Source organism: Crinia signifera, chromosome 4 (assembly GCF_055691185.1).
Source record: "Crinia signifera chromosome 4, ASM5569118v1, whole genome shotgun sequence".
In the NCBI taxonomy this organism is placed as follows: domain Eukaryota; kingdom Metazoa; phylum Chordata; class Amphibia; order Anura; family Myobatrachidae; genus Crinia; species Crinia signifera.
The window spans coordinates 261,785,686-261,810,407 of NC_139220.1; the positions used below are offsets into that span (position 1 = coordinate 261,785,686).

The window sequence follows — 24,722 nt, forward strand, 5'->3', positions numbered from 1 at the left end:
AACGATTATCTTTCCAACCACCCAACTAGTCGGTTGGCTGGAAGTAAAATCAGATAATGGATGGGAGCCAACAAATGGTCATTTAGACAAACTGGTTAAATCCAATTAATTTGCCTCTCGCCTGGTAACCTCACATATTGCTGTACCTATGTGTTCAGGAACGAACAATCTGCAGGGAGATTTTCCTTCAACAACAAACATATGGCTGAAGCAAGCTGTGATAGCAGTATAAAACAGAGCCAGGGATTTAGTACAGAGTGGATTTACAAGACATGTGACATACACTGCGGGGATGTGTGACTGTCAGGTGTCAGTCTGCCAAGCTGTACATATTGTGTACTGTACGTTCCCAATATTAAAAAGATTACTAACCAACCAACTCCCGTCCAATGCTGGCCATACACTAGACCAGTGCGGCCCCCGTAGCCGGTCTAAGTGGCTCTCCTACCCACCCGGCGGTTTTGCTGGGAGTAAAGTACAGGGGAATTCTTGTGAGAGGTCCGTAGTTCTTGCGAGATTCCTCTTAATCAACAGCAACTGGAGACTGTCAGCCCTATTCAGCGGCAGCTGCCGGAGTGTGGGACGGCTGCAGCAGGACAATTTGTAAGAGAAATTATGGCCCCCGAAGGATTTTTCCACCATACAATTGGCCCTTGGCACAAAAAAGGTTCCCCACCCCTGCACTAGACCAATAGTTTCCAAACTTATTTGAATCATGGCACCCTGGAGTATCAGAATACATTTCTGGCACCCCTAAGATAAAAGTTTCTTATTGAGAAATTTAGAAAAAAATATTTACATAAATTGTGTTTATAGGTCATCCTTAGGTTTAACCCCTTCCCGACATTTGACGTACATTTACGTCATGGTCGGGATGTACTTCCCGACACATGGCATAAATGTACGTCATGCCATTAAACTGTCACCGCGTCTATAGACGCGGTGACAGAGGGACGATGTCTGCTGTCCCTGACAGCAGACATCTTCCCTCATTGCCCAGGGGGGGCAGCGATGCCCCCACCCATCGGCGATCGCTGTGATTGGCTGTTCACATTGAACAGCCAATTACAGCGTTTTCTGTGTACTGGCGAATAACGTTCGCCGGTGACACAGGGATCGGTGGCGATTGGTGCTGTTAAGTACAGCACCAATCACCACCGGGTGTAAGGGTGTCACCCCACCTGCCCCCAAAGGCTGTGATTGGTCCGTCGGACCGACGGACCAATCCCAGCCATTACACCTCAAATGTAATAACGGAGACAGCCCTGCAGCCGCCATTCCGGTCAGGAACAGCGTGCAGAGCGGTCTCCGTGCCCATCTGTGCCTATACTGACCTGATCTGCGTTGGTGGCATCCGTGCTGCCAGCTCCTGCTGTGACTTCCTGGTGCTTGTGCTGCTGCTGCAGCAGCGTCATTGTGTCAGAGATTTAAATTGTGTGATATAATTTTGTATCTGCTGCCCCCCTTTTGTGCTGATCAGTGTAAACTAACAGATAAGCATTTTTTTTGGGGTGCAGGGTTTTTTTTTTTATATATATACCCTGTCAGGTTGCCCCCACAGTTGTGTGCCTGCTGCCCCTCACTGCTAATCAGTGTTGCATCACTGATCAGCGTTTTTTTTTTAGGGTGCTGTGGGTTTTTTTTTTTTTTACACCCACGGTGATTTATGTGGGTGTCCTGTGGCCGCAGAGCGCTGATCAGTGACGTACATCACTGATCAGCATTTTTTATCTAATTTTTTTTTTTTGATCAAATTACTGTTGCCTTTGACTCATCAGCATTTTTTTTGTATTTATTTTTTTTGGAGGGTGCTGTGGAGTCTTTTTTTTTTAAATTTTTTACACCCACGGTGCTTTTGTGGGTGTCCTGTGCCCGCTGAGCGCTGATCAGTGACGTACATCACTGATCAGCATTTTTGATCTAATTTTTATTTTTTGGATCAAATTCCTGTTGTCTTTGACTCATCAGAAGTTTTTTTAAATTTTTTTTTTTTGGAGGGTGCTGTGGAGTCTTTTTTTAAATTTTTTTTTACACCCACGGTGCTTTTGTGGGTGTCCTGTGCCCGCTGATCAGTGACGGACGTTACTGACCAACATCTGTGCTCAGTTTTTGGCGCAGGAGCTTTTTTTTTTTCTTTTAACTTACACGTGTTAAAGCACTACATACACACTACATATCCCCCGTGTTGAAATAAAGTTTGTACCCCCCCCCCTACACTATACACGCCTACACAAAAATAATAAAAATGTCCCAATCATCGCAAAGACTGTTTTCAGCGGAGGAGGCATATGCCCTTATTGCCTCTGACACGGACACAGCCAGTGAAGAAAGCGATGAATTTGCATTCGTCTTAAGCTCCTCTTCCTCCTCTAGTGATGAGGGACCCCCTCAAAGACGCCCCCGTAGAGCAGCTGAGACCCCCCCCCCAATGATTGATCTCGTATGGACCCCACCACCAGACAATTTTGAGCCCCAGGTTCCTGAGTTTTTGGCCAACCCAGGAATCCAATTTGATACTACAGGCCTCAAAGAAATTGACTTTTTCAAAGTCTTTTTCTCTGATGATTTTATAAATTTAATGGTGGACCAAAGTAATTTATATGCCCAGCAGTTTATTGCCCAAAACCCCACGTCATCATTTGCTAGGTGGACCCCTGTAGATGCAGTAGAGATGATGACGTTTTGGGGTCTGGTGTTACATATGGGCATAGTTAAAAAGCCAGAAATTAGGCAATATTGGAGTACAGATGTTCTGTACAGCACCCCACTTCATCGTATGGCCATGACCCGGACTCGTTTTGAGACGATCCTTAAATTTTTGCATTACAACGATAATGCACAGTGCCCACCCAGAGATGATCCCACCTTTGACCGGCTATTCAAAGTCAGGCCGGTCATTGATCATTTCAGCGCCAAATTTGCTGAGATGTACATCCCCCAAAAATTCATTTGTGTAGACGAGTCACTTATACATTTTAAAGGAAGGGTTAAATTCCGCCAGTACCTTCCCAATAAGAGGGCAAGGTATGGCATAAAATGTATAAGCTGTGCGAAAGCACCTCAGGGTACACCCACAGGTTTAGGGTATATGAAGGGAAGGACACAAGAATTGAACCGCCAGAATGCCCCCCCTCCCTCGTAGGGGTTAGTGGAAAGATTGTCTGGGATTTAGTGCACCCCTTCCTGGATAAGGGTTATCACCTCTATGTGGATAACTTTTACACCAGCATCCCCCTGTTTAAGGCCCTTGGTTCAAGAGGTACAGCAGCTTGCGGTACTGTGCGCAAGAACCAAAGAGGCCTCCCAAAAACGCACGTTGCCCAATTACTGAGAAAGGGTGAAAGCAGGGCACAATCCACCGAAAATATGTTGTTGGTCAAATATAAGGACAAGAGGGATGTCCTTATACTGACAACAATTCACGAAGACAGTACCACCTCCGTCCCTGTACGAGGTACCAGTACCCACACCTCAAAACCTATTTGTATCCTAGATTACAATAAGTACATGGGCGGAGTGGATCTTTCAGATCAGGTACTGAAGCCGTACAGTGCCCTGCGGAAAACAAAAATATGGTATAAGAAGCTGGCCGTGTATATCATCCAGATGGCACTGTATAACGCTTCCGTACTATTCCGTTCTACCAGCCAGACGGGGACATTTATGCACTTTCAAGAGGAAGTCATAAAGGGCCTAATATTTGGGAACCAGCAGGCAGAGGGCCCCAGTACTTCTAGTACTGGCCCCAGTACTTCTAGTACTGGCCCCCGTATTGTATCAGGGCAGCATTTTCCTAACGAAATCCCCTCCACTGGAAAAAAGGGCAGGACACAAAAAAGGTGCAAAGTTTGCTATAAAAAGGGAATACGAAAGCAAACTATTTTCCACTGTGAAACTTGCCCCGACAAACCCGGCCTATGTATGAAGGAGTGCTTTAAAATATACCACACATCTATGGATTATTAGGTTCATCATTTCACCGTGCTTCGGGGGTCTTGCTAATGCGACATAGCACCCACCATTCATTCCACCAGAATGTGTGCTGCAAAATCCAAATATCACTCCTTCCCTTCTGAGTCCTGCCATGCACCCAAATGGTATTTTTTGGTCACATATGAGGCATTGCCGTACTCGGGAGAAATTGGGGCACAGATTTTGGGGTGCTTCGTCTCCTTCATTCCTTGTGAAAATGAAAAATTTTGAGCCAGAACTGCATTTTTGTGTAAAAATATGTAATTTTTCATTTTCACAGCCCAGTTGTACCACAATTGGTGAAACCCCTGGGGGTTTGAAATGTACACTATACCCCTAGATGAATTCCCTGAGGGGTGTAGTTTGCAAAATGGGGTCACTTGTGGGGGGTTCCACTGTATTGGTGCTTCGGGGGTCTTGCTAATGCGACATAGCACCCACCATTCATTCCACCAGAATGTGTGCTGCAAAATCCAAATATCACTCCTTCCCTTCTGAGTCCTGCCATGCACCCAAATGGTATTTTTTGGTCACATATGAGGCATTGCCGTACTCGGAAGAAATTGCGGCACAGATTTTGGGGTGCTTTGTCTCCTTCATTCCTTGTGAAAATGAAAAATTTTGAGCCAGAACTGCATTTTTGTGTAAAAAAATAAATGTAATTTTTCATTTTCACAGCCCAGTTGTACCAAAATTGGTAAAACCCCTGGGGGTTTGAAATGTACACTATACCCCTAGATGAATTCCCTGAGGGGTGTAGTTTGCAAAATGGGGTCACTTGTGGGGGGGTTCCTAACTTTTAGCATCTTATGATGCCTAGAAACCTACATGGTGCCTAAAAAATAATCTCATAAAAAGGAGGCTCCAAAATCAAGTAGGTGCTCCTTCTATTATGAAGCCTGTGGTTTGGTCAACGTGCACACTAGGGCCACATATAGGATATTTATGAAAACAAAAGAATTGGGGGAATCAATTTTTAGTCACATTTCTCTAGTAAAATCTACTGTGTTCCTTAGAAAAATGTATTAAAATTGAAAATCTGCTAAAAAAAATGAAAAAAAATTTTGAAATTTCACCTACACTTTGTTTTAATTCCTGTGAAACACCTAAAGGGTTAACAAACTTCCAAAATGCTGTTTTGAATACTGTGAGGGGTGCAGTTTTTGAAATGGCATCATTTATGGGGGTGTCTCACATACAAGTCCCTCAAAGTCACATCAGAACTGAACTGGTTCCTAAAAAAAATCAGTGTTTGAAATTTTCTTGAAAATTTGAGAATTTGCTATTTATATTTTAAGCCTCCTAGTGTCCAAAAAAAATTAAAAGGAGGTTGAAATAATGATGGCAACATAAAGTAGACATATGGTCTATGTTAGTTATTAACTATTTTGAGTGGTATGATTATTTGTCTCACAAGCAGAAAATTTAACATTTTGCAAATTGCAAAATTTTCAATTTTTTTACGACATTTTGGTATTTTTCACAAAAAAACACAGTATCGACCAAAATTTACCACTAACTTGAAGTACAATGTGTCACGAGAAAACACTCTCAAAATCACTGGGATAAGTAAAAGCAAAAAAAAGTTATCCCCACTTAAGTGATACATGTCAGATTTGAAAAAAAGGGCTCTGTCAGGAAGGCAAAAACAGGCTGCGTCGGTAAGGGGTTAATTATAACATACAGACATTCCTCACTTAACGACCTACCTGTTTATCGACCACCCGGACTTAGGACCTGGGCCTTCGTTTAGCGTCCATGCTGTGACTCCTCAGACTTATGACCCTGCCTGCTCTGATTTACGACCTGCCCGCCTACCCTCTCGCAGTTACGACCTGCCCTGGATGTTTAGCGACCCACGTCTCAGAAGTCTTAAGGGGTTTAATATAGGCTCGTTTAACAACCAATTCACTTAACGACCGGGTCGTAGGAACAGAACCTGGTCGTTAAGTGAGGTATGTCTGTATGTGGAAGAACATAAGTGAATCCTGTCCCTCCTCATATGATTGGCAGCTACCAGTACTGGTTCTACCTATTACAATTACCTTAAATAATTTGCATTGGTCCTGCACCACCAACCCAAGGCTCCCCCAACAGTGCACGTTTTCCTGGACTCCTGGCAGTTGCACAGGTGCACTCATTATTCACAGACACATTTTAAAAGATCACTGGTGGAGCAAATTAGTTCACCTGTGATTCTGTGTGGAGACCTGGAGAACTGAACTGTTGTGAACTGTGAGCTGTTGTGTGACCTTGAGAACCACTGGTCTAAACAACAGTTTTTGTCCATTTCCAGATTTTGGAAGCAAATTATTGAATTACAAATTACATTTATTTATTATAATTATTTATTAACAGTTTCTTATATAGCATAGCATATTCCATTGTGCTTTACAATAGGAGACCAATTCCTCAATGGCTGTTGCTTTGTCTGGCGGAAGGAAGATCCTCTGGGCCACTGTGTACAGAATCATCCCCAGAAAGAGAAGTCTCTGGTTAGACAGCAGGTGAGACTTCTGATAATTTAGAAGTCACCGGTGTTGGGACAACAGCTGAGCGGTCCGAGAAATGCTGGCTGACAGCTGTTCCCAGGACCCCGTTTTATGAGATCGTCCAGGTAAGGGATGATGTTGATCATCTGCAACAGCAGTATCAACTCCGCCATTACCTTTGTGAGCACTGAGGGTGGACAGCCCGAAAGGCAGGGCACGGAACTAGTAATGATCCTCCAGCAGGGCAAACTGACTGATGGGGTGGCCAGATTGGGATGTGCAGGTATGCATCCCTGATATCCAGAGAGGGGCCAGAAACTCCCCCCTTTCCAGGCCGCAGATTACCGCCCTCAAGGACTCCATTCTGAACTTTAACACTCGTAGACATGGGTTTAGTGATCTGAGGTTCATTATTGGTTGCACCGAGCTGTCCGGCTTCGGTACAACGAATAAGTTTCAGTAATAACCCAGACCTCTTTTGGGAGAAGGGACCGGGACAATAACCCTGGTCCAAACCAACTTTTGTAACGCCACTAGTAGCGTATCCTGAGTAACCTGGGAAACCGGCAGACCTGACTTGCGAGTAGGGCCCTCATACCTTTGACTGTCTGTAAATACCCAGTTTGTTGTATCACTGTCTCCTTTGTAAAGCGTAACGGAATATGCTGCACTATAAGGAACTGTAAATAAATAAATGCTGAACTCCAGTTGATACCCCATGAAAATGACATTCCATACCCAGGAATCATGACAGGAAATACGCCAGATGTGACCGAAGAACAGCAACCGCAACCCACCTTTAGTTCCCCCAGGGACTGAGGTATGGCATCAGGCTGAAGATTTGGAGCGGAAACCCAATTGAAAACTCCTGGCATGGAAACGCCCATATTGGATGGCGTCGTAGGATGCCATCAACTTTCCCAACAGGCGAATACAGAGATGTACTGACACCTGGAGTTACTAACTCCCTGACCAATTCCTCAATGGCCGTGCTTTGTCCGGCATAAGGAAGATCTATCCGGGGATGGCCAAGCTTTTCTGAAATGGTCATACAAATCCTTAGAACCAGAATAGGGGACACTAGCCCTTTTTCTATGTAAAGAAAAAAGGATTGCTGCGCCTCAGATTCCTCAGCATGGATATGTAACACATCTCTGATGGCCACAACAAGAAGTTCAAGGCCCTGAGTTGGATAAACCTCTTCCAAAACAGGCTCCACCTCCTCGATTTCCACCTGTTCATTCTACTCTTCGGAGTCAGAGCCAACCTCTAAAAGCCTGTGCTTCTATAGTGCATTAACACCTGAAGAAGAAGCAACCAGTCTGTCAGATTTCTGCAGGCCTTCCACAGACACCTGTAAGAGTTGAGCTATTTGCTGAAACATTTTCAGCATCAGTCTTCATTGAACTCAGCCACTGTGGTTCAGGACCTCCCCTCAGAGGCCCCATATGCTGAGATAGCTGGATGCACTAATCACAAGATAGGGTCAGCGGGGGAAGGGGAAAATCTGGTGTTACATACAGTGCACTTTCTCCCCATGATGAAAGAAACAGTCACACTTGTACACAGAAATACACACAATAAAGCTCCAACGTCGCATCTATAGCCCATAGTACTAAGTGAATCCCCAGTATCCCCTATGGATGGTACAGAAATACCTTAAGAACCTTCCTCCAAAAAACATCATCCACCAATGCTGAACAATTATTTAAAGTAGAAAAGCCCTTTAACGGTGACACTATTATTACAGGTTTTTTTCTTAGTTATGGTTTAAACCATAGAAATCACATACAGTACAATTATTACTCAATAGTGACCTCTTTAGTGTAAAACTCACTGGGATGATTTTTCTTGATCCACTCCACACAGTCCTGAGCAACCTTCTTGGGCTTCTTTGGCAAAACTTCATATTTGAGATTTACCCTGTTGAAACTCATTGAAAATCTGTAATAAAATATAAAAATCAGGAGCATAGAGATACAAGAAGCTAATTTATTCATAGATTTTACAAAACAATCAACAAAACAAGAGGTAGCCCACAAATATAGATAGTGTCGGATAATTCCCTTTCTTCCTAGAGATCCCATGGCAGTCATTACCTTGGGATTTCATCCCCTTTCTAGTAGTTAGACAGGCTAATTTTTTCCCCCGTGCCTCCCACTGAGGGTATAAATCCCTGCTCGTCCCTATCATGTTGTCTTTTCGAGTGTCTCTTTAATTCCCCTGGGGAAAAAAAACAAAACAACATGGGAGGCATTATAGTGGCTGCCATGGGATCTCTAGGAAGAAAGGGTATTATCGGTAAGTATAATCCGATACTTTCTTCTACGATCCATTGCAGCCATTACCTTGGGAAATACCAAAGCAAAAACAGAGGGAGTGACAATATTGAACTGTAACATACATTACTTGTTAAGGACACTCTTGAGGACACGCTCCCCAAATTGAGGTACAGACACATTTCATTCACAATGTCTGGAGAAAGTGTGAACTGAGGACCACGTGGCAGCGTTACATAAATCCTTGATTGAAGCTTTCGCCTTTCAGGACCAAGATGTCGCCATAGCCCTAGTAGAATGTGCCTTAATAATGGAACCTCTTTATCTTCCAATTTGTAGACGAAAGTAATGAGTTCTCTTATCCATCTTGAAATTGTCTGTTTAGTAGGAGCTACTTCTGGTATCACAAACAAGTTCTTGTTCATCTTATTTCCTTAAGCCGTTTCAAGTAAATAGTAATACCTCTTAATACGTCTAGATTGTGCCATAACTCCTCCTCTTCATTTTCTGGATTAGGATAAAATGCCGGCAAAGAAATTTCTTGATTAATGTGAAACAACTTTGGGTAAAAAATTTGGGTTGGTTCTTAGTACTACTTTCTCTGGTAGTATATTCAAATATGGCTCTTCTGCCCAGAGGGCTTGCATCTCGCTCACCCTTCTTGCAGATGTTATTGCCACAAGAAAAACAAATTTCCAAGTCAAATGTTTTAGAGATATTTCAGACAGAGGTTCACACGGACTCTTCATTAATGCTTTCAACACAAGGCTTAGGTCCCACGGCGCCACTAAATTCTTTACTGGAGGTCTTAATCTCTTGATAGCATTATTAAATCTTATTATGAGATATTCTTCTGCCAATTTCCTATCTAATAGGGCAATAAGTGCTGAAATTTGTACTTTTAGAGTTGAGATGGACTGGCTATCAAGGAAACCTTTACTAAGAAATTGAAGAACTTCAGGCGTGGAACTACATTGACCATTTCCTCTGAACCCTTCCAATTAATGCTCTCCAAACTCTATAGTATGCTAGAGAGGAAACCTCCTTGCTAGCTTGAAGTAATATAGATATGACTTGATCTGATAGACCTTTACACTTTAACGTGTTCCTTTCAATTTCCATGCCGTCAAAGATAAAGCTGCCGAGTCTGGATGCACCACCTAGCCTTGTAACAAAAGGCGGATCAGAGAGAGAGTCCATGGTTCTTGCACTGTTAACTTCAGGACTGTGGTAAACCACGCTCTCCTTGGTCAAAAAGGGAGGATTATGATCACTTCCACTTGATCCTCTATCACCTTCTGGAGAACTCGATGAATCAAAGGAAAACACGTACCCCAATCGACCGTTCCATGGGACTGAAAAAGTGTCTACGGCTGAGGTCTGGGGCAGATAATATCTTGAGAAGAATTTGTTGACCTTTTTGTTGATGTGTGTTGCCATCAAGTCTACATCTGGTTTCCCAAACCTTCTTACTACTTCCTTGAAGACTTCGCTGTTCAATTCCCATTCTCCCGGAAGGATCTTGTTCCTGTTGAGAAAAATCGGCTAAAGTGTTCTCCTTGCCTGGTACAAATACTGCTGTAAGAGACATCAGATTCTCCTCTGCCCAAACTAAGATCTTTGAAATTACCAGCATCAGGGACTTGCTTCTGGTCCTCCCCTTGGTGGGATGTGTTATCGGAGAACACCCTTAGGTGAGATCCCTTGATTCGATGTGTGAATGCACTGATCGCACTCCATATGGCCTCCGCTTCTCTCCAATTTGATGACATTGAGGCCTCTATTCTTGTCCAAAACCCTTGGACAGTGTTCCCTTCTAGATGAGCTCCCCATCCTGATTGGCTTGCATCTGTTAGGATAAGGAAACTTGGTAACCGTAAGAGCGTGCTTTCTAGATTGGGATAAGTCCACCATCCTAGTGACTCCCTGACTTTGACACTTAGATTGACATAAACCTCTCCTTGCAACCTTTTTATGTAGGGCAACACTTCTCACCGAAGGGTTCTCATTCTCCACTGGGCCCAAGGTATGACTCCAATGGTGGAGGACATCATGCCCAGTAGTTGCAAACAGTCTTTTAAAGGAGTCAATCTCTTCTTCATTAGTGACTTTGAGAGAGCCCTGATCTTGGTACACCTCTCTCCTGACAAGCGAATCTTGAAGTCTAGGGAATCTATTATTACTCCCAAAAACTTGATCTTCTGGGATATAACCAACTGGCTTTTTGGCAGGTTCACCACCCAACCATGTGTCTCTAGAGAGGTAATCACCACTTCGAGATCTTTCAGTATTTAGTTTCTGGATGGTGCTGCGATAAGAATATCATCTAGAAATGACCAAATTTGAATTCCTCTTCTTCTCAGAAGCGCTATAAGGGTAACTAACACTTTTGTAAACACCCTCTGAGATGTGGAGAGGCCAAAAGGTAGACAGGTGAACTGGTAATGTTTCCCTTTTACACAGAATCGGAGGAATTTCCGATGTTGAGCATAAATCGGTATATGATAATATGCGTCTTTTAGGTCTAATGAGACCATGAAGTCTCCTTTTTTGACTCCCTATGTAATCGTCTTTAAAGTCTCCATACAAAATTTATTAGTTTCTATGAACTGGTTCAGATGCCTTAAGTCTATTATGGTCCTGAAGACTCTGGTAGATGTAGTCCCGCCGGGAGGCGGAAGTGAAGCCCGTGTGGACGCCACCAGCAGAGTTTGAGACCAAGAGAAAGCTGCCCGACTGTTACAGCTACCGCATCCATAGTAAAAAGGTATGAAATGGAGACTTACGATATACCGGCTGCTTGTTTAAGTGCTGCTGCGGTCATGGACAGGCACCCCACCGAGGGCCACGTTACCATGTGCTTCACCCCCAGAGTGAAACCCTGTATCTAGAGGTGAGCCCTTGAAATAAAACAACACTACTGCTCAGCTAACTAACACAAGGAGACAGGAAAAAAAAAAAAACAGGATAGGGAGGAGCAGGGATTTATACCCTCAAGGGGAGGGACCTGGGAAAAAAGTAGCCTGTCTAACTAAGGAAGGGGATGAAATCCCAAGGTAATGGCTTCCATGGGGATCGTAGAAGAAAATAAGAATCTTAAGCTCGGTACACACTAAACGACATGTTGGTCTGGACGGCATTTCATTCAGTGTGTATGCTCAATATGCACACTCCCGTGGATGCATGCAATGTCCTCAGGTTTGATGTGTCACAATGATTGGCGGTCGACCCAGCTTTAAGAGACTTCTGGGAAAATAGCACATAAATTTGTGGAAGAGCTCTGTGCAAATAACGTAGATGAGAATTAGGATACATTTGCAAGTGTGTATTTCCATGCCGAAAAAGACGTTGTAAACAAGTTATGGTGCTTGTGTGAGTTTTCCTCCCTCAATACAAAAGATATTGGTAGACTAATTAGCTCCTGACAAAAATGAACCCTACTATGTACATGTGGCTGGGAATATATGGGCTGACTTATGCCCCTTTCCCACTGCAGCCTTTTGAGGGCAAAATACCGTTTAAGGCTGCAGTGGGAAAGCGCCAGAGTTGAAATACCGTTTAAAGTTAAACGGTATTTCAACCCGTTTTCAGAGCAGGGTTTTGCACGGTAATCTACCGTTTAAGATGCAATGGGAATGCATCTTTAAACGGTAGAGATGATTGCTGATTTTTTTCAGCAATCATCTCCGTGTGTGTACGCTGCCGGGCTGAAAGATTAACCACTTTCAGCCCGGCGGTACGCCCCGCTGCCCCCCCCCGCCCCCCCCTCCCCTGTCATACTCACTTGTCCACGGCGCGCTGCCCCGCTGTGTCCGGCTGGCTGCTGCTGCGGCTGGATGCCGTTAGCGACGCTGGCCGGGTCCAGCCACATGCCCCGCCTCCCTCCGTCCTGCTCCACACGGAGCAGCACTGGCCACCAATGTCTGATTTTGTAAGCCAGTAATATATAGATTGCTGGCACATGCCAGCAATCTATATATTTCTGGAACCACTGGGCACCAATGAAAATCCTAAGCCAGTAATATATAGATTGCTGGCACATGCCAGCAATCTATATATTTCTGGAACCACTGGGCACCAATGAAAATCCTAAGCCAGTAATATATAGATTGCTGGCACATGCCAGCAATCTATATATTTCTGGAACCACTGGGCACCAATGAGAATCATAAGCCAGAAATATATAGATTGCTGGCACATGCCAGCAATCTATTTAGCACCACTGGGCACCAATGATGCTATGGGAATGCATCCTTACTGTTAACAGGCAACAATTCCACTGATTGGTTGTTGCCTGTGTAGTGTCATTTGTGCTGTAAAAACGTTTTGAAGAGCTAAAACGTTTTACCTGCAATGGGAATGGTACTTAAATGGCATTTGAAACTGTAATCTGCTGCAGTGGGAATGCTAAATACCATTTAAGATTACCTGTAAACTTAAACGGGTCTGCAGTGGGAAAGCAGCATTAGAGGTGGATGAAAATTTTGGCCAATCGCTATCAGGATCTGGCTAACTGCACTGCTAACAGCACTGGCTAACAGCTGCAGCACTATCACAGGACTTGCACACTGCTGCTACGGAGCATGTGCAGTACAAAAACCATCGGTCAGTTGCGACTAAATGGAGACCACAACAAGGGTTTACACAGCCCCATAGAACGTAAGCTCCACTTGAGAAGGGACTGCTGTGAATGGCAAAATATATATATAAAAAAAAAAAAACCTGACACATAAAAGGTGTAAACCCCCCAAATAACAAAACATATAAACGAATAGTAGAGACGCCTCCCTCATATGCACTACTTTAAATCTACTTTTAGAAACTAAGCATCTACTCACAGGCTCCAGAAATTAAAAGAAATGCTAGTTACTCATACCGTACACATCTTTTAGGTGTAGCGTAACCCTTGCATGAGTGTCTGTACAGTAATAGTGAATTGCTCATCATTTATATTTGTTTACCAAATTGAGGAAGCAAAAAAAAAAAAAAAAAAAAAAACTATTATGTAAACCACTGACCCCAGTACCTATTCTAAAAAACATATCCATTTAGCTCTACTTTTAGAGCTGCACAGCTTTAAAGTTCTGATTTAATTTATGACAAATGATTAAATCCTAGGAATGGATCCAAAATTATTGTAACACATCTTATGGGAGATAAGAGGGTAATTATTTCCTGCATTTGGTGTCTGACTGAAATCTATTATGTGTCCAAATAGCACACTATGGGCCTGATTCTGTTTGGTTCGATCAGCTGCGGAGCTTACTGAGCGCCAGAGAGGCTGCCCCGACGAATACACCCCCTGCCGTTTCCCCTCGCAACCATGGTCGGAGATGTGTAACGAAGACACGTCCCGTGCATGAGAAATCATTCGATGGTCTCCGACCATCAAATGATTTCTCCTGCCCTCGCTAATAAAAGTTAGTCTGAACTGACTTTTATTTGCGGGCGCTAGGACGAAGACAGGAAGAGTGGTTGACGTCAGCCACCTGCCCTCGTCAGGCATCATCCCGCCCACATACCCATGGGTACGTATGTATGTATGTATGTATGTATGTATGTATGTATATAATATATATTAATTACAACGTATGCACGACTAGATTACCTTATTTACCCCGCTACTTATAAGCCAAGATTGCCGTTTTTGTGATTTATAAATTTCCGTGCTTCAGAACAGTTTATATCTTTTATATTGCGCACAGCTCCGGGAAACCCGGAAGCGTGTGCGTTCCAGCCTTGCGTTCCACAGGCCTCTTCCGGCCGACGCACTTCCGGTTTTACCGGAAGTCCCATAGCGCTATACAGACTCCGGTCTGTGGCGCTGCGCAGCTGCAACCCCTTAACTTAAGGTATAAATAGCCGGACCAGAGGGCAGTCAGATCAGCTGGCTGACCCTGTCTATATCCAGGCTGTTCCTACTCCGTTGATTATGTGACTTCTATTTGAAAAACGTAACTATGTTTTACCTTCATGTATTTCTGCATGTTCTTCATTTTCAGCTAGATATGCAGTCTATGTAAATATCTGATGTATTGTCTGTATATTCTAGGCTCCTTGATAAAGGTCCATGTTGGGACCGAAACGTCGGGGCTTATATACTTCTCAGTTGCTTATAACGATGTTGACTCGTTTGGATTAAAAAACTTCTTTGCTTTTATCACAAGGCTGATTTGTGATTGTGGCGAGTGCTCTGCTTCTACACCACCGTGTGTGGATATCTTGGATTTGTATTAAGGGGCATGTGATTGCATGTACCTTTTGCTGGGCACCCCACCGCTGTCTATATTTGGGTGAGAGTGCGGTCTTTCTCTGTGTTCTATATATATATATATATATATATATATATATATATATATATATATATATATATATATATATATGCAATAAGATCGCACTCCATACAAAATATGCAACCGCTGGGGTGATGTCCAGAACTTTCCTTACAAGAAACAAAGTCCATGTATATAAAGACCAAAAAGACACACTCTCCAGACTGTTTGATGCAAAATAAAAAGCTGTGTATTTGTATTCACATAGACATCATAGTATAAAGAAGGGTACTCAACGTTAGCGTTTCAGTCCATATAGGACCTTCCTCAGGAGTTAGACAACAAGGGCATCCATTTGGGGTGAAGCACAGCGTGGACCACACAGCAGGTTCCTATATATATATATATATTTATTGCTGGGCATTCCCATTACCCAGTGCCGCCCTCGTCCCTCCCCACTGCGAACAGCCCGACGAGTATCTTGCCACGGCGATTCAGTCGGTGATTTGATTATGGGTAAGCGCAAACCCCGACCATCGAGGCAGGGGCCAAATTCATGTAATGCAGAATCTGCCCCCATGTCTCTATCAAAGTCTGAATTACTGCGCTAATATTTTAGTGAGAGGTCACTTTAACCTCAAAGGGCATAGCTAACATACACAAGGATATATTGCCTTTCAAGGATACCAATAGAAATAAATGTTATCAGTTGGCATCTTTAGCACATATCTCTGAGTAGGAGAGTGCCCACAAGAGTCCCTTTTTGTCTGCTTTCGTTTATTAGCACGAACACCTGGTTTGGGGGCACACTACTGACAGTCATAATTAGACGCCTTTATGGATTATTCTTCCTGCAGTTCTGATTTTATTTTAAGCACTTACATCTGAGGCTTGGTCATCTTGAGTTGGTTCAGAATGTCTTTCTGTACACGTGGATTTGCAGTTGCAGTGAGAGCCATCATTGGAACAGAAGGGAATTTTTGACGTAACATGTTCAGTCTCTTGTAGTCTGGCCGGAAATCATGACCCCACTGTGTTAGAAAATAAAACAACACATCTAGAAATGCATAAAAAATAATAATACTGTAGTCAACCAACAAGTAGTGTAGGCATTATATTCTGGGATGAACCAGCATTAAGCCCATCACTTAGTTGTGACATCACTGAGACACCGCTCCACTAATACTCAGGAGGAATGTACAATATTCCTATTGTATTACTGGGCTGCATTCTAACAAATATTATCATTTAACGCACACATTTAAAGCCTCCACTGCACTTTGGTAACTGGTCCACTAGAATTATAGCTCTGTGCTTTTATTTGAGGGTGGGAACATTTACCTGGCTTACACAGTGAGCCTCGTCAATGACAAATCTTGCCAACAGCTTACGCTCGTACAGATTTTCCATTGTGGTGATCACCCTGGCACTCGCACAGACCTGAAGTACAAAACAACAGCTAAAGCTAGCACAATTTAAAAATGACAACAAAAAACCCCCAAAGACTTAATGGCAACTCTTTGCTAAATGTGCATTTCTATAGGGCATACCTCCCAACTGACCCCATTTTCACGGGACAGTTCCGTTTTGTTTTAGCACTGTGCCGATGTCCAACCAGCATGCACACAGTGTCTATTCACCGGGAGAGGGGGACAGGGGACATGCCAGCAGCTCACAGTGCACTGGGCATGCCCCCAAAGTGAATAAAACAGGAGTGGCTTGCGAACATGTAGATCCTTTGAAGTCCCGCCCTCTTTTGAGACATCCCTTGATGGAGACAAAATGTTGCAAAGTATGCTGATGGCCTATGTTACCAAGGACCTGTAGCTATGAGCAAATAAAACAGTGTGCCATCAGCCACTTGCCCCCCAGGTTTGACAAAGAATCTAAAAAAGCATGTGAAACAGGTTGGAGTAGATGCTGGATACTATAGCCTGAAAGACACAGCGGCATCAATTATCTCAATACTTCTATTGGCTTGACACAGGTTTAAGTAAAAGCCTCTGGAGATTGTACCTCCACAAGTCTGGCGTTCAACCAGTTTAAAGTGCTGAATTTGGCTGAGTTTATACTTGAACATTTGCCATTGAATTTACTTATACACACACACACACACACACACACACACACACACACACGTATGTGCAGGAGTCTCTCTCATGGCCAACTCCTATACAGGGTGCTGGAAAGGACTGAATTTGGGAAAAGGAGACATCTGTTCTTGTTTTCCAGTCTCTAGCTTCCCTGAAGTTGAAACATAATCCAAGGTCTGTGGCCTCAATTGTTGAAGGAGTAAAACATACAGGAGGAGACTCGCTGCAAGTGGATGTCCTATCACCTAAATCCCAACATTCATTTCTTTCAGATGTCTAAAACTTTACAATTGTGTTTCTCGTGTTAAGTGGTACACTAATGTAATAGTGGTAGGTTGTTCTCAGAAGTCTGAAATAAAACATTAGTAACCCTGAAGAAAATTTATCTCTAAATCTCTATAGCTATGGCACCTTACTTTATTAGCAAATACTAGCATTACAAGTAAGAAGGCGTTACCTTCTCTGGAGTGACATACAGAAGCTTTATAATCGGATCCTTTTTGGATAGCTGCAAGTAAATACTGGAAGCTTCGGAGTCCGTCTTATCCCCAGTCAGAGAAGTGGCAGGAATCTAGAAAATAGAACAATTGGTTTCACATAAATTCAGTTGTGCAAATCCATAATAATTCCAGAGTCCCATAGGGGAGGTAGCCCTTTGGGTTTGCCCAAGAACTTTGTGAATGAAGTTTAAGAACACCTGTGTCTGTAACAGAACTGTTAATAATGCTGTATTATAAGCAGTGTAATCAAAATATCTCTATGAACATTTTTAAGAGTTATTTAAATGGACATAATATGGAAAAAAATACTCTGAAAACAATGCTCTACATATCTCAATTCACAATTCAAAGCAGGAAAAAAATCTTCACTAAAAGTTATGTACCATTAAAAAGTTGTTTTTAAAAAATAAATAAAAACAAAGCAATTATTCTAACATTTCAAGATGCCATTTGGCAACTTTCATTCTCGAAATAGGTTAGAGCAGGTCTGACCAAACTGTTTCTCCAGCTGTTGTGAAACTACAAATCCCAGCACACCTTGACACAGTTTTAGCATTCCCACATAGAAAGACTGTGTCGGTTGACCAGACCTCAGATAGCGGTTTAATTCTATTTGAAAGAAGCGGCCATAGAAATATTTGCACGGCCGCGAATACACAGCGGCCAGCATTCAGTTAAGCCATCGCCCACTCCAGTGAAATCTCACCTTGCAAATGAATGTGCTCCCTGTGGGAATGGATGTGTAGGGCGCACCCTTGCGAATATGTCCAAATTCCTTTGTAACAGGCTCACCACTGAATGATTTTTACACTGGCCACAAGTCATCACAGGGACCTTATTGCCCTGGACTTACTCGGCGCTATGATGAAAAATAGGCACACCTGGGTTGCTGTTGAGATGGCAGTCTCAAGGGCCGCGGCTTTCAAAGGGTCTACTGGGAGCCACATTGTAAAGAACTGTGTAGGGGCCTGGACCAAAAGGTGAGGGAATAGCCGTATGATATCACATCCAACACCCTTGAGCCGACGTGGAGCTTGGCCAAGCTTCTGCAAAATGAAGAAGACTACCAACGAGACAGCTGACTCTTGTGGTATGGCGTCAGGCCGCAGGCTTGTCAGCCTGCTTTGGGGCCTGGCAAGTCAGTCAAGCCCTGTCGGGGCTTTGATTTCTCAGCTTTTGAGAAAGAATGCAGGGGTCGGAGTTCTTGCCATGCGCTTTGGGGCAAAAAAAAACCTGATAGACTTGTTGCCTAGGCTTTGGAACGCCTGTGGGAAGGCAAGCTGACTTTAAAGCGGCAATTAAAGCAACTATTTTGTTTAGCTGGAGTTTGTCCTTAAGATTGGCCTAGCCCAAACCCTGAAAAACTGCTAAATACCAAACATACGGGATAATGCAGGTAACGTTCTGCCGGCATCTTCCAAACACAGACTCGCCCATCTGGCTGCCAAACGTGTACTTCATCACACCCCAGAACATGTTTCCACTGCTCCACAGACCAGTGTCTGTGTGCTGTACACCATTCCATCCAACGCTTGGTATCGAACTTGGTGATGTGAGGATTACATGCGCTTGCTCGGCCATAAAAACCCATTCCATTCACATCCAGCCGCAAAGTTCTTGTGCTTAAATCTGCGTGTGTATGGCCACCTTTACAGTTGGCCATGGAATATCCAGCAGGGATGAAATTTCACAAACCGTTTTATTGCAAAGGTGACGTCCTATCACAGTACCACGCTTGAAGTCATGGAGCTCTTAAGAATGACCCATTTTGTATCTCAAATGTTTGCCAATGGTGATTGTGTTTGGTTTTATACACCTGTGGTTGAATTCAATTCAGGCGTGGGCCAAATGCTTTTACATTAGACAAATGCACAAAACAATAAAAACACTTGACAAAAGTTCACAAAGTTCACATTGAAGAAAAAAAAAAATTCTTACATCCAGAGACGTAAGCTTCTGAACCTGGTCAACTATCAAGGAACGGAGGGGAGAGATTATGATGGAAACGCCGGGAGACAGGCAACCAGGAAGCTGGTAACACAAACTCTTCCCGCCACCTGGAAAGACATATCACATTATGAGGCTGAAGCGGTCATCAATAACTAAATATGCCATAAACTTTCGATACCTTCACATAATACATAGCTGCATTTAAGTACAAAACCCCAGAGTTTAGAGAATCCTTTTGTTATTCAAGTTCAAATGAGATTCCTTTCATTATTGCAGCTCTTTTAACTTTTACTTTGCATGAAATAAAGAAATTCTCAAGGACAATTTGATTCAGTATAAGAAAATAATAGGTGTCTAGGCTAAGATTTTTGTACTTACATTAAAGCCTTATTTTTCTATATAAGTCTCACAGGACAGAGCAGACAGGAATGAAACAAAGAGAAGGAAAACATCCCCAAACTTTTAGCGGAGTAAACTTTAATTGCTGAAAAGTATAAAGAGCTGGAGTGCAGTCCCCCCACTGTATTCGGAGATAAAGGAGTTAACAAAAATAATCCCGTTTTCTTTTTGACAGTGGAACGTCATTGGAGGGTATTCGAAGTTCCGATTCCATGGGAAAACTGCGTAAAAGCGTCAGTTTCCGCATACAATAGATGGAATGCAATTTTTTTAAATATATTTAATGTTTTTCCTTTTCTCCCCCAATTTTCGGATTGTTGTAGATACTCAAATTAGCATCCTTTTTCGTGGAAACGGCTGGTAATTCTAAATTTAGCGCCCGGACGTTTTTTGCCATGAAGTGACTAGTGAAATCAAATTATTACAAACAACTGGAAATAAGGGGAAAACATTGAATACCTCCCAATATGTCCTAAAGCTGTCCTGACATCTGGGTACTAAAAGCACCTTTTATCCATATTTAGCATCTTTCGATGCAGAAAACTGTAAACACCAAGTGGCTGCCTGATAACTGCTCAGCCAAGCTCCATGCTACACCGCATGGGAAGCGCTCCCTTTATCAGATATAATGGGGCAGATGTATTAAGCCTGGCGAAGAGATAAACTGGAGATAAAGTGGAAGGAGATAACGCATCAGCCAATCAACTCCCAACTGTCATATTTCAAACACAGCTGATTGGCTGGTGCGTTATCTTCTTTCACTTTATCTCCAGTTTATCTCTTCCCCAGGCTTAATACATCTGCCCCAATGTGCCATCACATTGTCATAAACAGGTTTCACCTAATTGATATAAGGCTGCCAAATAACCAAATGCGTCAACTGCTAAAAAAACATCCCAACTTCTTATGACAGGAGACGCCATGCAAGGGTCTGAGCCTGTTAAGAGGGGGAGTTGTATCAAAAAGCTTGATAAGAGATTTAGGGGTCAGTACCAGTCAATCAATGGCTAACTGCCAGGTTACAGGATGTATATTTTGTCAGTCTCCCTAGATTGGCCAGTTCAGGAGACTATAAAGAGGAGTGACCAACATGTCCTTGGAGACGGCAAAATAACTTGGCCAGTAGAGAGTAAAGGTGGCCATACATCAGAAAGATATTGTACCCAATCATACAATCTCAATTGATTGTAAGATGGATTGTATGCAGATTGTGCGCACATCTTGTGTACACAAATCATACAATCAATCATCAGATGGATTGTATGACTGATTGTATGATGGATTGTATGCAGATTGTGTGCACATCTTGTATACACAATTATACAGCAGATGGATTGTATGACTGATTGTAAGATGGATTGTGTGTAGATTGTGTGTCCAAAAACCACCAAGGACTGCCGGGGATTTCAAGGGAAATTGTACACAATCATGAGCGCAATCGATCTTAAGATCAATCTTTCTGATGTATGGCCAGCTTAAAGGCCCCTACACACTAGAACGATTTTTTGGCCAATTGTCTGACCGACCGTCTGATATATCGGCCGATTTTTTACAAATAAGCGACAATAATCGGCCGATATATCGGACCATCGGTCGGAAATCGGACAAAAAAATCGTTCTAGTGGGTGGGGGCGGTTTATTTAATATAGATTTCCTTTTGGATTACATTTTTATCTTCATTTTTAAATGTTAGTAAAATGTGTGTTCTAGCACTGGAAGGTCAACATCGATTAAGATCATTTTTTTTATCTCCCAACATCGACCTTAAGTAAATATAGCCCTGAGTATTTTAATATGAGCTCTATTTGGTACACCCTAGAATGCAATTGTGCAAATTGCACTGCTCCAAACTCATGCAAAAACATACATTTGAGAACAAACAGCAACAATGTCACATCTTTGCAGCTTTAAGATTGTAAAGGAGCGTTGTTACCAAACGTAAGTACTTAAGAACGACACTAAATACACTTCCTAACACAGTAGGACACATTATTATGGGATAGGGCCAAAAAAGGTCCAGTATATATAATAGAAATATCAACTATGTATGAGAACTGCAACTTATGCTGCACATACACGGTGCGATTATTGGATGCGTTTTGGTCCCGGTCGCATGTAATTTGCTTGTGATGCAATCAAGAGCTAGTCCAAAAATGTGCAGTTCATACTTTTTAAGCTGCGCATTGCATCGCACCACCCCATCACACTATGTATGGGCACCTTTAGACAATGCACACTAAGACTTCCACCAAGACATTAGACACAACCAGCGAAGGCTTACCGGTTGGCATGAGAATAAAGCAGTCCTCCCCAATCAGTGAGGCGTTTATAGCTTCCAGCTGGTTGGTACGGAAGCGATGTAACCCAAACTTTTTGTGGAAAATCTTCATCATTTCTTTGGAATGGGGAAAGTTGAAGCCCCGGAAACGCTCGTGAGCTGGGTTATCCACTGGTGGCTTTAGGAGCGAATCTACATGAGGCATGCAGGAAGAAGTAGTGCAGGTGACAAATAAAATTCAATCAAACCAATTCTTTTAATTTCAATTGTCCTATCTTTTCTTCAACGGACACATTTAATTAAACACAGACATTGTCCAAGTAGTAATCTACTGTATATAAAAAAATATTTCATAAAAATCAAGGGTGGAAAATGGAGAAAAGAGTATAATGAAGACATAAAATATATAAGTAGGAAACATTTACCGCTGATGCATATAATGATCAATGGCTGTATGTCTGTCAGGTCCAAACCCAGTAGCTATCATTATGCTTCTAGCCTTGGCTAATAGAGGTCTATTTCAGAATCTCTATCCCAGCATCACAACCATAATAAATGAGTTGGTGTGTGGCAATCATTTAACAACCGTTTTAAAAATGTAGTTGGATTTAAATACAGCACTTAATAGGTTAATTATTCTATAACCACACTGCCCACTGGCTGTTAATCAGGTTAATGGAATGATTTAAAGTATTATACAAATGGGAAAATCTCTGTGTAACGAATAAACCTTTACACACAAATATTCAATGGTGTAGACATAGTTATGCCCTATAACCAGGGGGCAATAATCTTAAACTGGGTACACTAGACAAAAAGTTGTCGGAATGACATAGCAGGCACATCTTCCGCTTTGTACCAGTTATGTTGCAGGCAAAGCGTGCTCCCGTGCATCGTCAGCACCAACCTCCATCAACCCTACATGCAGGGCCAACAGAAGATGGACCATGCTGCTGGATGCACAGTTTGTATGCACTTGCTGATGCTGGCTCCCCCGCCGAGTTTTGTCGCCCATGATGTCGCTGGGTACACACTTTGCCTAGTGTGCACCCACCTTTAGGGGTCGGTCCTATTAATTGGGTATGAGTAAATTTATTGCAGCTAACAGGATAACCCCTTAGCCAGAAAAAAAGGGAGAAATACGTGGGGCGCTCAAAGGTAAACAAGAATAGGAATTTATTAAAAACACATGCACACAAAAAATCACATTACATAAATATAAAAAAACTCTAAAATCATTGAGTATCACTGTACCATAATTGTAAGCACTGGATGAGTGTGCACAAAATAACGTGGACTTTCTTCCCTTTTCAGTTGGGGAAGGATAATATGTATTTGGTTAGTCCAATTATTATTGGGGCTAGTGTCCACTTATATTTGAACCATATGGATTTAGAGTGAATGGCCAGTGTGCACACTTAGCAGTCCATAATAGCAGCGCTTTCACAGAAGTCCTTGTTTTCACCTACTCAATATTGATACCTTTACAAAAAGCAAAGCGCTGCTATTATGGACTGCTAAGTGTGCACACTGGCCATTCACTCTAAATCCATATGGTTCAAATATAAGTGGACACTAGCCCCAATAATAATTGGACTAACCAAATACATATTATCCTTCCCCAACTGAAAAGGGAAGAAATGGTACAGTGATACTCAATGATTTTAGAGTTTTTTTATATTTAAGTAATGTGATTTTTTGTGTGTATGTGTTTTTAATAAATTCCTATTCTTGTTTACCTTTGAGCGCCCCACGTATTTCTCCCTTTTTTTCTGGCTATCTGGTTTGTGGAGGCTGGCAATCATCCTACGTGGTTGGCAGCAGGGTGACAAGCCACACCCCTTTAGTCTCTAGCGCCAAAGACACATCTGTTGTTCCAAGGATAACCCCTTAGCCTTTTTTCTGAATAACCAGTAATTAAATCACTGTTCATATGTGATTTATTGCAACAATGTATACAATCTATAATCTGACAACGTGCTCCAGCCACTGCAGAAAGTGAAGTTATTATACTACACAACATTACACTAAAAGAACACGATTGCTAAGTATAATTAATCCTCCACATTGGAAGGCTGCTGCTACTTATAATTCCTCAGCCAGCAAATGAATAAATTTAAAATATTAGATACAAGGCACAAAGGAAAAGTGCTAATCGTATAGTATAATCAGGTAAATCAAGTGTAGAACAAGGAACATTAACCGAACACTCAAGTAAACAATAATTGAGGCTTCTTTGTATTATAATCTCTAAAAGCTTCTCAGATCCGACAGCAACAATGCTATCCGGATCAGGACTGCACAGAGGACCAAAGATGCTGCACAAAACAAACATTATATTAAGACAATAAAAAACCATTAGAATTGATAAACTCTATTTCAATGTTATTCATGGTCATTTTTATTAAAGGTCTTATTAATTTATTTCAAAAGTACTACACATGTGCAGCTCAACAGTGCCTCTGCTTATTCCTAGGATCTAGGTCA

General features: G+C 42.4%; 1 protein-coding gene across 2 annotated transcripts in view; it reads right to left on the bottom strand.

The window, feature by feature from the left end:
- BLM (BLM RecQ like helicase) overlaps nucleotides 1-24,722 on the bottom strand; it is a 43,674-nt gene that overhangs the window by 11,914 nt on the left and 7,038 nt on the right. For both annotated transcript variants that reach the window (XM_083184460.1, XM_083184459.1), the window contains exons 8-13: nucleotides 22,239-22,427; nucleotides 19,547-19,665; nucleotides 17,566-17,679; nucleotides 16,357-16,455; nucleotides 15,898-16,046; nucleotides 8,302-8,408 (exon numbers count right to left, since the gene is read on the bottom strand). In XM_083184460.1, coding sequence (XP_083040586.1) covers nucleotides 8,302-8,408; nucleotides 15,898-16,046; nucleotides 16,357-16,455; nucleotides 17,566-17,679; nucleotides 19,547-19,665; nucleotides 22,239-22,427 — 777 coding nt within the window. The remainder of the gene's footprint in view (nucleotides 1-8,301; nucleotides 8,409-15,897; nucleotides 16,047-16,356; nucleotides 16,456-17,565; nucleotides 17,680-19,546; nucleotides 19,666-22,238; nucleotides 22,428-24,722) is intronic.